The sequence below is a fragment of the Pteropus medius genome, unplaced genomic scaffold, assembly GCF_902729225.1.
Source record: "Pteropus medius unplaced genomic scaffold, Ma_sr-lr_union100, whole genome shotgun sequence".
Lineage (NCBI taxonomy): Eukaryota > Metazoa > Chordata > Mammalia > Chiroptera > Pteropodidae > Pteropus > Pteropus medius.
Window position 1 is genome coordinate 7,417,462 of NW_024349797.1, and position 12,090 is coordinate 7,429,551.

Below are 12,090 nucleotides of genomic sequence, written 5' to 3' on the forward strand. Positions count from 1 at the left end.
TCTCTGGCCAACATTCTCACAAATATCTGCTTAACCGGTCTCCCTGATTTCAATCTTGCCTGCCCCAATATATATATTTGCAATATATGTGTTGCAAATCTGATCATATCTTCTCCTGGTTCAAACCTTTTACTGTCTTCCCAGATGCAAAAGGTAAAATCCTAACTCCTTCAGGAGGTCCTCTAGACCTCTGTTTACCTTCAAACTTTTGTCTTGCCTCTCCTCTCTCAGTCACTACTTTCCACCGTACAAAATTTCTTTTGATTCCTTAAACACGATACGGACGCTCTCTTTTACCCCAGGCCTTCTCATATCCTTCACATTGCCTAAATATGTTCTTAAATTCACTCCAAACTTACCAATTCTGCCTCTTGGTTATCATTTAAATATTGGCTTCCTTTGGGAAGTCTACTTGGATTATCACTCTACCCCAGGCTTGCCCTTCCTACCTTCAAACCCCCTACACTTATACTCAACCTACTATTATCTCCACCAAACAAAAGCAAGTGTATATGATCCCACAGTGACTTACACAACCCCTCTAGTAGCATTTTAAAAATATTTTATTATAAACATCTATCTAACATTCTTTTCCACTAATTCTGGTGTAGAGGTCAAGAAGCTTTCCGATAAAAGCAGCTTGTCTTTGTATTCCCCAGCACCTAGTACAGTGTCTTGCACCAAATTGGTGCTCGATAAATATTTGTTCAATGAGTAAATGGAGCACCTTTTAGTTATAGAAGACTGGGAAAGGTTTAGAGATAAATGAACTCCTACTACCCTTAAGGAAGATAACATTAAGTGCAGAATGTCTGTTATACAAAATTATATGATGATAATGAGTAAATAAAATTGACTCTAAGTTGGAGACATGGGGTTTTGCTAACACTGTAAATTGGAATTAAATATTTAGCTCTCCCTTCTGGGATAACTGAATCTACACTAAACAATTCTGGAAGACAGTTTTATGATTTTATATTACAGATGAGAAAATAGGCACGGCAAAGTTAATTGAGTTACTCAAGGTTACCCAGTGAATCGGAAGCAGAGAGAGAGAACTTAAAAGTCAAAGTTGTCAATCTCCATTCCTCAGTGCTATCATTTTTTTAAAAACTACTTTGACTTTTTCTCCCCAAAGTTCTTGTGTGATTGTAGGACTTCAACCTACATACTTTAATAGTCTTCTCGAAACTATCATCTGTGATATTTATATTTCAATATGGAAACTCAGGAATGTAGGCACTTTTTGATATATTTTCTTATAGTCTTTAAAATGAAAGGCTTTCTATGATGTGTCTCTGCACTCTTGTGCACTCTGAGAGGTGTCAATTCCTTCTTTGTTCTTAACAGAGTATTAGTATTAGGCACTAGTTGCCACTACTAAGTGCCACTACTAAGAGGGATATCATATTAGATACCTTATATTTATAAATGCACATAGTTAACTAGCTGGCGCATTCTATTGCATTCAATGGACATTTCAGTAGAAAATGCTGCCAGTATTTAATAAATATTTGAGAAGCAACATAGGCTATTAAATTTAACAGGATTACTGGTTCCAATATTCATATGGTGAGAGAAATAAACTTAAAAAGGTTTGTGCTGTCATTTCAAAAGACCAACTATATACTACGTACTCAATAAAGATGTTTATACATGATATTCTAGGGTCGATGGCAAACACAAGGCATGACCAAAATGCCTCAAAAATGCTTATTACCTTCTCAATATACCCACAGAATCTTTGCTTTTTAAAATATATATAACAACAAGCAATACTGACAATAATTTCTCAGAGATATGCAGGGTGAGCATGCACAATGAGATTTTTTCCTAGTCCCAGATGGGACCAACCAGGGCTCTTTCTTATTATACCTGTATATAGCTCAATACACTAAAGAATTTAATCTGTACAAAACCGTGGCTAACACGTGCCATTTTTGATAGATATACAGAACTCAACTTCTCTTGACCATTTTCAGATATAGTATCAGATAGAAGAATTTTCTCTTATCAGATATAGTATCAGATAGAAGAATCCCCAGTTACAGAGCATTTCCCTTGCTCTTTGGGCTTTGCATAACCCATCCTTCATTTGCCAAAAGCAACTATCTGTAGCCCTAAAGCACTCAAGCCAGCTCATTCTATCACTCTCTAGCCTCCCCTTGCATCTCCAGGCCCAAGAAGAACACTAAATGTATTTATTGTTCTTAATCCATATTGTGACATTAACTGAATTGGTTCTGTCATGTGAGTATAACTGATTATGTTTCCCCTAATAAAGATAGGCACTGAGTTATCGTGTGTACAAGTCAGCCCAACGTAAAAGAAAGAGAACTTCTGTCAGATGCCAAGCTAACATCAACTGCTTGTACCATGGAAATGTCAATTAAAATTCTAGAACAAATTTTCAAGCACAATTTTCCAATCCAAGAAATGTGTATAAATCCATAGTGAACTGAGAGGCATACAAGGTAAATCTTAAGTTCGATGTATGTGTTAATATTCTTGGTTGGTCATTGGTAGATGACATTCGTGGAGTCAGAATACTTTTGACTTTCATTTGAACATGTAGATTCCATGAATTCATCCTCATTCATCAGCCCTGTTTGGGGGTAAATGACTTTGTAAAGATGTTGCTTTCATTTCTTAATGTTACAGCTCCTCATAAGCTGTACCAAGGAATAAATGTTCCTTTCAAGAGCAGCATGAAGGCTAAGTTGGCTTCCTGCTTTAGGAGATTATGAACGCTCTCAGACACTTCTAAAAGGCAGCAAATTCCAACTTGGGCTTTAAAGTTCTGACATTTTCTTTTTACTCCATTTGCCACAGTGGTCTGAAAGTGACAATATTAAAAGCTAACGGACCAAAAAGCAAATGTTTTTATCCCCAGGACATCTGCCCTATTGGAGAATTTACTTTACCTGCAGAGATTCCATTTCTTCATCTTTTCTCTGGGTCTCCTCCAGCAGATCTACAATAAGAAAGCAAAATACCCATTAAAATACAATGTAAAAATGGCTTGTCCTCTTATTATAAGAAAGAATTCAGTCATTAGCTTGTATAAACTGGTGCCTGTTAAGAGAATTTGATGTTTAAGTGTGAGAAGCAACGTAGAAGAAATGCTCTCCCATGCCAACCCGATGAGATGCGGCAGGGCCCTGCCAAATCTAAGCTAGCTGAGAAGCCCTGGGGGGTCCCAGCATTGGTGGAGATAACAGAGAGTAAGACCAACGCAATTACAAATCCGAAATCACACCCACATCTTAGAAATTTGGTCCAGCACTTATATAACTTAAAAGTAACACAAAATCTTTTTTTTTTCTTTTGAAAGAAAAATTAGAAACAAACCATTTGCTCTTAAAATAAACTGCCAAGTCAAGTTCCACCTCCAGAGTCAATTTTTATAGCCAAATTAAAACACCCTGGAATAATGGGTGTTATTAATGGAAGTAGAACACAACCTTAACTGTAAAGTTATATTAATTATCATTCACACCAAAAGGGTGGGAAGCATTGAAGCTAGATCTGACCAAGAGTTTGGCACCATCTCAGAGGAATTAGTGGCTGGAAGGGAAGGTAGTCAACTAGGCAGAGTTCTGTCTAAATGCATGTGTATAGCTGTGCTATCTCAGCACCCTACATTAATTTATGAACTTGATATATATATATATGCATTTGGCAAGTCGAATTTTCTGCCTGCAGCTATACCACCCTGCGCTATGATCTTATTAGATCTCAGAAACCTAAAGAGGGCTGGGCTGAGTCAGAACTTGGATAAAAATTGGCAATAAACACCTACAGCAGTGCACATTAATATTAGTATTTGCCTTTCTCTGTGATTGACATAGCTTACCAAGAGGCTGTGCTATATAAAAGGAAAATATAACTTACAGAAATTCAATATATATCCAAGAAAGGCAAATGCAAATGTTTTAAGCAAGTGCTACACTAGATGCAGCATGAAGTAGTAATATAGTGGGGAACCAAGTCATGCTTGGTGTACGTCATAACTCGGCAGGCAATATGCCAAAACTTCAGGAGACCTGGTAGATGACATAACTGATGGTGATGGTCCTTTGAGACTGCATGGCTAAGAGAGATGCAGAGGAGTGGCAAGCAATCCTCTCAAGACACAATGTGCTGGCATTAAGGATAAGAAGCAGTTTTTGCTCTGTTTTCCACAGGGGAGCTGACTTTGGCTCCCCAAACTCCCATAACCAGAGTTTCATCAACAAAGTTAGAGGAGTATAGCAATGTATTAAGTGTACTTTTAAATGGGGTTTTGGTTGGCATATGTTCTTTAGCTCTGTGGTGCAGAAACCAACTTGGGTGTGGTAGATTAAGTGCCTTCAAACATTTCTTATAGCCTTACTCATTTGCATTGTGACATTGTAGCTACTTCCATCACGAGGTCACGAGCACCAACTTTCCACATCTTACACGTAGGTTGGCCTCCTGACTTGATTTGGTAGATAGAACACAGCAGAAGCAACTTTGTGCCAAGCTTCATTGAGCGCTGAAGAAGCTTTGCATATTTTCACTTTTCCACTTGGAACTCTGTCACTACCACATGAACAAGCCCAGGCCAGACTGCTAGATGACAAGAGACACATGGTCCAGGACTCTTCCCAACCCTGACACACCACAGGTTGCCCCAACTGGCAGCCAGCAAATGCCCACAAGCAGAGCTGCCCAGCTGAGCCCAGTGCCAACTCCAATCACGAAATCGTGACCTAAATAAATGGAATTTGGGGATGGTTTGGTACTCGGTGATTGCTAACTGATAGCAACAAGCATTCAGAATTTATGAGAAAGCTACAGGAGTGACTATTAGAGACGTGGGAAAAAAGGATCCAGATTTTGGAGAGAGTAACAACTGGTCTGGGTGGGGAGGGCTGTAGGGAGCATGAACTAATGGGCATTTTATCCTGGGTGCCTTCAAACTTTGTGTCACTCCACTCAAGATAAAATTCCACAAAGAGAAGAACTATGAGCCTAGCTTAGCCCTCTTGCCTACTGCCTGGCTCGCGGAAAGCTTGGAGTGCTCTCGTTGATGATTCCAAAAGGACTGGATGAAGAAGAGAAAGGAAAGTGTCCAAATGCAAAATAAGGGTACCGTTAGCAGAAGGAGGGGTGGATACCAGACAAGGCGAAACAACAGATGCCCACTCCAACTGGTTTCGGTAAATTATGTCTTCAGCACAACTGTCTTCAATATTTGTGAGATGTAAGGTCACTGTTGTGTCCCTATGTGAATGTGGCTATTTTGCTACACTACTTATGGATATGCAGAGGTTCTCAGAGCTGGGCCCCTTGTAATAAGTTGCGTTGTGTAATGGTACAACGGAGCTGTAGTAATGGACAGTGGGGTCTATTGACCATTATAGGAAATTTATCTTGTTCCTCCAGAGTCACCTTGGTATGGCAAACATCAAACACATAAGCTAAAACTTACTGGACAAATAATAGATATGGGATCTCTTATACAGCCAAACTCAACTCACACTTCTGATAAAATAAAGACGTGACGTTCAGTCTACCCTCAGAACTTCATAGTAGAATCACTGCCATTAAAAAATTACATTCTCAGTTTCCTCCAAACACATAAAAGGCACAGTGCTCTTCCAACAAAGCTGACACCAACAGCAATGCTTGATTTTGAATGGCTGAACAAAAACAACTACAAAAGAATTCTTAGAATTGGTATTTAAAATACAGAACTCCCCTTCTTTTCACCCCTACTGACCCTTATTTCAGCTTTTATCAAGAGTATAAGTAGACACCTGTTTTTGTTTTTTTCTCTATGCCACACCCCTTCCCTGTGAGAACTTCCCGTTTCTCTTCTTTATTTGATTCTTGTGAAATGTTGTTGAGGGTCCTAATTAAGTTTTTCTGACACAAAAGTAGGTCACTACCGGGCTGGCCAGTCGGAGCACCTGACATCCCAGAGTGTATAAACTAAGCAACAACGGCAGGAATTCTTTTCCAGAGACTAATACGAATACTGGGAGAGAACCTCTCTCCTTCTGAAGCAGCAAGCTTACATTAGCTTGATGCTTCCATGGCTATATTTTCTACTGTGTAAAAGGTATTTTTTACCTGTACAATAATGAAGCTGGCAAAGAAGAAAGCAGAGCCAAGAGACAGAGAGAGTTGGTTAAAGACAAGATCAGCCCTGCCTGAAGCACACATAACTCCTAGACTTGTAACACACTTTTTTTCTTTTACTTAAATTAACTTTAGTTGGACTGCTGTCATTTTAAAAAATCTCTGGGGATGTGGTTGTATTAAACCTTCTTATCGCTATTCAGAAACTTGGAGAATTTAGAGTTAGCAAGAACTTTCTAGTCTACAGTGAAATGTTTCATTCTACAATAATTAGATGAAGACACGAGGTTCAAAGAAGGCAAATGGTTTTCCTGAGATTACCCAGTTAGTGCAAGAGCCACAGCTAGAGCTTTGCTCTCCTGTCTTCCTGCCCCGTCTATCATATCAAGCTCTCATCTGTACCACTCAGTACTTAACTGTTATTTTTTTAAATGCACGTTTGTATTTCTCTCATTTCCTTTAGGAGCTCTCTGATGTCAACAACCAGAGATTTGAGGTCTTTATATCCACATCCGCCTTACCTACTGCTTCTCTACCCTTGCTCCTTACCCTACATACCCAAAGTTGCCTTCTCTGCCTATATCGCTGCTCCACGCAATTGCTCACTTGTTAGGTGCATTGTGCAAGTATGTGCATTTGAAATGATTAACAGGGTTATTAACCTGTGCTGATGAAGTGTGGCTACTGGGAATTGCTGAGAAGTGACTATTCTACTGTAAACGTACTCAAGATGAGAGATGAAACCACTGAACAGTTGAAGTGACATAATGCTTTGACATCTGAGTGTGATTAGTGCACCTCATTATAATGAGCCATGTTGTTTGCTCTTACCAACTTTAGAACAAATGTTCAGCATGGAAAAAGCTAAAAGGCCCCTCTGCTTCCTCACTCACCACTGGCACGTTCATGTTTTGCTTTATTATTCTCTGATTTGCTGTTCAATACTAACAGCAATTCAACTGCCATGCAAGTCGCTGTAGCTAAATGTGCAGACATCAACATTAATGAAAGTTTTTTTGTTTTTGTTTTTGTTTTGTGAAAAGGGCAGCAGTCCTGTGTATTTTCCTTGGACTGGCTCCATCTCTTTAAATGAGACGATACTATCTTATTGTGACATATAATCATTGTGGGGGGAGGGGAAATCCCATTTAAAAAAGGAGACATGGATGAGAACTGGAGGATCCATTTGTTTTCTTTTTGTTTTGTTCCTCTTTGCATTTCTTTGGAACACTCAGGGTAACATATCATGACCATGTGTTTGGCTAAGACAGTCTTGTACCACTTGCTTCGCAGTCCTGTGACTAGTGGTCTGGCTGTTTAAAGGATTTTTGACACCTTTTGATATTGACTCTGGTTCCTGGTAGCCAAGGAAGTAGGTAGATTGTTCATTTATTTGCTTTTAAAGGGAGAATCATGTCCAAGTATATATGAGCAACACTCCCTCCTACCAGTTTGAACCTTCATAGACATGTTGGTGGTCAAGTTTAGAAATGAGCTTTTTCCTTTCACCTTTAGTATAAAATATTTCATCCATACTATAAGTTACCCATCTGGTAACAGACAGAAAGTTATAAAAACGGCTTGAAACAAAACAGCATTTACAACAACATCAGTGGACACAGTAGCCCTGGCAGCAGAATATGGTGAATTAACGATTGCAGTTTAGAGAAAAGCATTTAGTGTCTGGCTCCTATACCTTGCTTAATAATTCAGTATCCTTGTTCAGTGCTACTATATGTGTCCTGATATTCACCTAAAACAACAGATAATGTAAATTCTCAAAAGAATTCAATACTTTTTAAAAAATTAATGTGAGCTATTCCTCTGGGTGGCAGGCACGGAATAATGAGATTGATCAAATTAAGCAGTGCACTACAATCCTTAAGAGGTCATGAACAATGGCCCTAGTCTCCCACAGTTTTCTACCAGATACTCAGGATACTAGCTACATGCTGAAGACAATGGTCAATTTCTCTTTTTCTTCCTTGGCTCCGCAGGTATTAGAATCATTAACATTTTAGGGACTGACGAGACCATTAAAATAATCCAATCCCAGGGTTTTCACTTTTTTTAAGAAGTAGAATTCTGTCTTACGAATAAAATCATATGCATTTGCAAGTATGTATTATAAATAAATAATTTAAAAAGCTAAAAGGAAACTGCTTGGGTAGAAGCAGAGGTAGAGGGCATGGGGCCCAGCCCACTGGACTTACCTCCTGTCCTGGGATTGACCCCTGTGGTGCTATGATGGGGCTACAAAGCTCCAAATTATGCTGACTGAAACCACTGATCTAATCCAGCCTTCTCATATTTTATAGATGAGGACAGTTCCTACAGATCAAAAGCCTCTGTCAGAGGCACACAGCTAGTGAAAAGAAGTACATGAACTTGAGTCCAGGGCTTCTGAACCAAAAAACACCAGTACAAAGCAGTGACCATCCTCCTTTGCCTTTTAAGACTTGTATTGAAAAGACATGGTGTTCCAACCTCTAGCATAAGTGCCTAGATGTCTCCGATGCTTCCCCAAACCTAAAGAAAACTTTGCTTAAGCATTTATGTAACATCAACAATTGGTGAGACCTACAATTAATGCTGCTACAATAAAGTTCCTCAATTCTGGGAGATAAGATCAAAAGATGTGGCTTTGATGGGAAGAAAATATATAAATACTTGAAAAGGCAGTTGTTTTGGCAAAGTGTGTTTAACATACGACATACAGAATATTTCACAAAACAACAAAAAATTGTTAAAATGAATGGATGACAGTTGAATAGTTCCTCGGCTTCATATAACCTTTGTCAGTAAATGTTTACCCTATTTTATTATGCTAGTAAAGGTAAATAGGATCAATGAATAACAGTATGATTCTACATTTGCCAAAATACCTCAAAACAATCAAATGTGTTGGTTTTACATTAATATATGTAAAACACTTAAAAGTGTCTGGTACATGGTAAGAATTATATATGTTGGCTCATATTACTATCTTTCAAAAATTACCTTTCAGTATGCATGATAAAAGCGGGAAAATGTATGAAAAATAATCAGTTGCATTTTAAAACAAATAAGCAAAAAAAAAAAAAATAGCCCTCAAATATATTGCTATTAGACTCCATCTATAATCGGGCTACATTTTCAGAATTCTGTCATATCTACTGCCACCCACTGGTACATATCTGGATATACCACAATGAGTTAAGAGTTTTCCCATCAGGCTCGACCACAGAAAACACACAGGTTAAAATGAAGAACAACATTAGAAAAGTATGGCTATCCTCTGTGGTTTGTCTCAGACGCTGAAACAACAAACTGGTCTACAGATGGAGCCCAAGTGGTCCAATAAATGAAAGGTTTCTAATCCACTGTCTGTCTCTTGGGTATGTGGTAAAACATCCAAATACAGGTACTCATATTTTATTTGATGTCAATTCATTTCTGGTGAAACTTTCCATCTTGACAACTTCAGAGATTTAAAACCTCTTCTCCACAAAACTGATACACTGCAGAAAACAACACAATAATCTACCCCATTCCACTTCATTCTTGGCTTTGGCATGGAGAAACACCGAAATATAGAATGAAAGTTCTGACTCAGTCACCTATTAAGATTTTTTCATTTCTATTAGCAACGACAGCAGAGAAAGTAGAACAGATTCATTAGGAAACAAGTCACTGTCCTTAGTTGGTTTAAGTGTTGTCTTGGTCAAAAGGACAACATGACGATTAGCAAAATGAGCAAGAGAAGTTTATGATTTGTTATAATCACTTCAAGAGTAAGTTTCATATGCCCAACTCCAGGCATAAAATCATGTTTCTTCCTACATACGCCATCTCTAAATTGCACTTGCTTACTAGGTAGTTTGGCTTTTATTTAAATTCCTTAGGTTGGAATGCAGTTTATCAAGGACTCTGTTCCAGCTCTAGACACATACATAGGGTGCATGTAGTATGTGTTCTTGGTCCTATAGAAATATTGGGCATTTGACTTGTTCTTTGATCATCTCCTGTTTATAGAAGCTATGTAAGTTTGTGCTGGTTTCTTAATGCACTACTGATAAACCAGATCTAAGCTTCCTAGGCCTTCCAGACTCCTAGATCGACCCTGGATCTCCTCTAAATACATCATAGGCAAAGTTATGAAATCCAAACATGAAGAACAAAGCTTGAAACCAGTTAGAGAGAAACATACCTTAGCTATAGGAGAAAACAATTAGAATGCTAGTAAATTTCTCCTAAGAAAGCATGGAGGCCATAATATTTTTTAAATGCTGAAAGAGAAAACAAAAACTGACAACTTGGAATCCTGTATACAGTGAGAAATATTCTTCAGGAATGAAGGTGAAGTCAACACATTCTAAGAAACATTAAGAACCAAAATTAAGAAATAAGAAAACTAAAATGATGAAAGAAAGTTCTCTAAAAAGAGAAGAAACAATAAAAGAATCTTAGAAGATTAGGAAGAAAGAAAACAATAATCAAAAATATGGACAAATCCAATAGATTTCTCTTCTATTGAGTTTTTAAAATTGTTTTATGGTTAAAAGCAAAAAACAAAAAACAAAAAAAAACAAAAAAACACACACACACTATCTGATGTGGTTCTAAATGTAGAGGACATATTTAAGAATTATAACACAAAAGAGGAAATTTTCTACACTTCAAACTGGTAAAATGACAATTCCAGAAGACGGTGATAGCTGTCTATCTACAATGTAATGCTTAGAGCAACCACTGAAAAAGCTACACAAAGAGATGCACTTAAAAACACAATTGGATAAATCAAAATAGAATTCAAAAAACTGCTCAAATAACCTACAGAAAGGCACAAAAATGCATGGAAATAAAAAACACAGAAAACAATCAAACAAAACACAAATTTAAGTCCTAACATGCTAATAGTTACATCATATGAAAAAAGTCTAAATACACCAATTAAAAGATAGAAATTGTTAGAGTGGACTAATCCATTAATCTATTACATGACCCATGGACCCAACAACATGCTGTTTATAAGAAATTCACTTCAAATATAATGATATAATCAGAATAAAAGTAAGAAGTGAATATTTGCATGATATATCTTGCAAATATTAACAAAAAAGCAGAAATGGTTATATTAATATGAGATAAAGTAGATTTCAGAACAATGGAAATTATCAAAAATTATGAAAACTATCAGAAAGGGATATTATACAATAATTAAAAAGAGCTAAACTACCAAGAAGAAATAACAATTCTATATATGTATATACTAAACTACAAGGCTACAACATATGTGATGAAAAAACTGATGTAACTGAAAGAAAAAATAGAAAAATTCAAAATTAGAGTTGGAGACTTCAATATCCCCCCTCTCAAGGACATGTAGAAGCATATATTAAGAATAAATACAAGCATAAATATGACAGGAAAGCCTCTAAACCCTTAGAAACGAAACACTTCTAAATAATCCATAGGTCAAAGAGAATGTCTCAAGGAAGACAAAAATATCATAACCTGAATAAAAATAAATACAGAACATATCAAAGATTGCAGGACACAGCCAAAGCAGTGCTGAGAGGGAACTCTATAACTAAATGTATGCATTAGAAAAGAGAAAATGTCATGAATACTCTATGCTCCCACCTCGAGAACCTAAAAAAAAAAGAACAAAATAAATCCCAAGTAGTAGAAGAAGAAATAATAAAGAACGGTAATCAATGAAATTAAGAAGAGGAAAATAATAGAGAAAAATCAATAAAGAAATAGCTGGTCCCTTACATAGTTCAATAATATTGACAAATCTTTAGCAAACATTAGGAATAAAACAGGAGGTATTACCATAAATCCTGCAAATATCAAAAGGATATTAAAGGAAGACTATGAGCAAATCTTCACATTTAAATTTACAACTTAGATGAAATGGACCATTTCTATAGAAAGCACAAAGTGCCATAAATTACCCAATATAAAACACATAATTCAAATAGCCTTGTAACT

The 12,090-nt window shown here is 37.0% G+C and overlaps 1 protein-coding gene across 12 annotated transcripts in view; it reads right to left on the reverse strand.

Moving 5' to 3' along the window:
- CEP128 (centrosomal protein 128) overlaps positions 1 to 12,090 on the reverse strand; it is a 348,588-nt gene that overhangs the window by 84,031 nt on the left and 252,467 nt on the right. For 11 of the 12 annotated variants that reach the window (XM_039883945.1, XM_039883939.1, XM_039883938.1 and 8 more), the window contains one exon: positions 2,925 to 2,974. In XM_039883945.1, the coding sequence (XP_039739879.1) occupies positions 2,925 to 2,974 (50 nt within the window). Of the gene's footprint in view, positions 1 to 2,054; positions 2,837 to 2,924; positions 2,975 to 12,090 lie in introns of those variants that run through there. The other variant, XM_039883948.1, reaches the window with a different exon arrangement.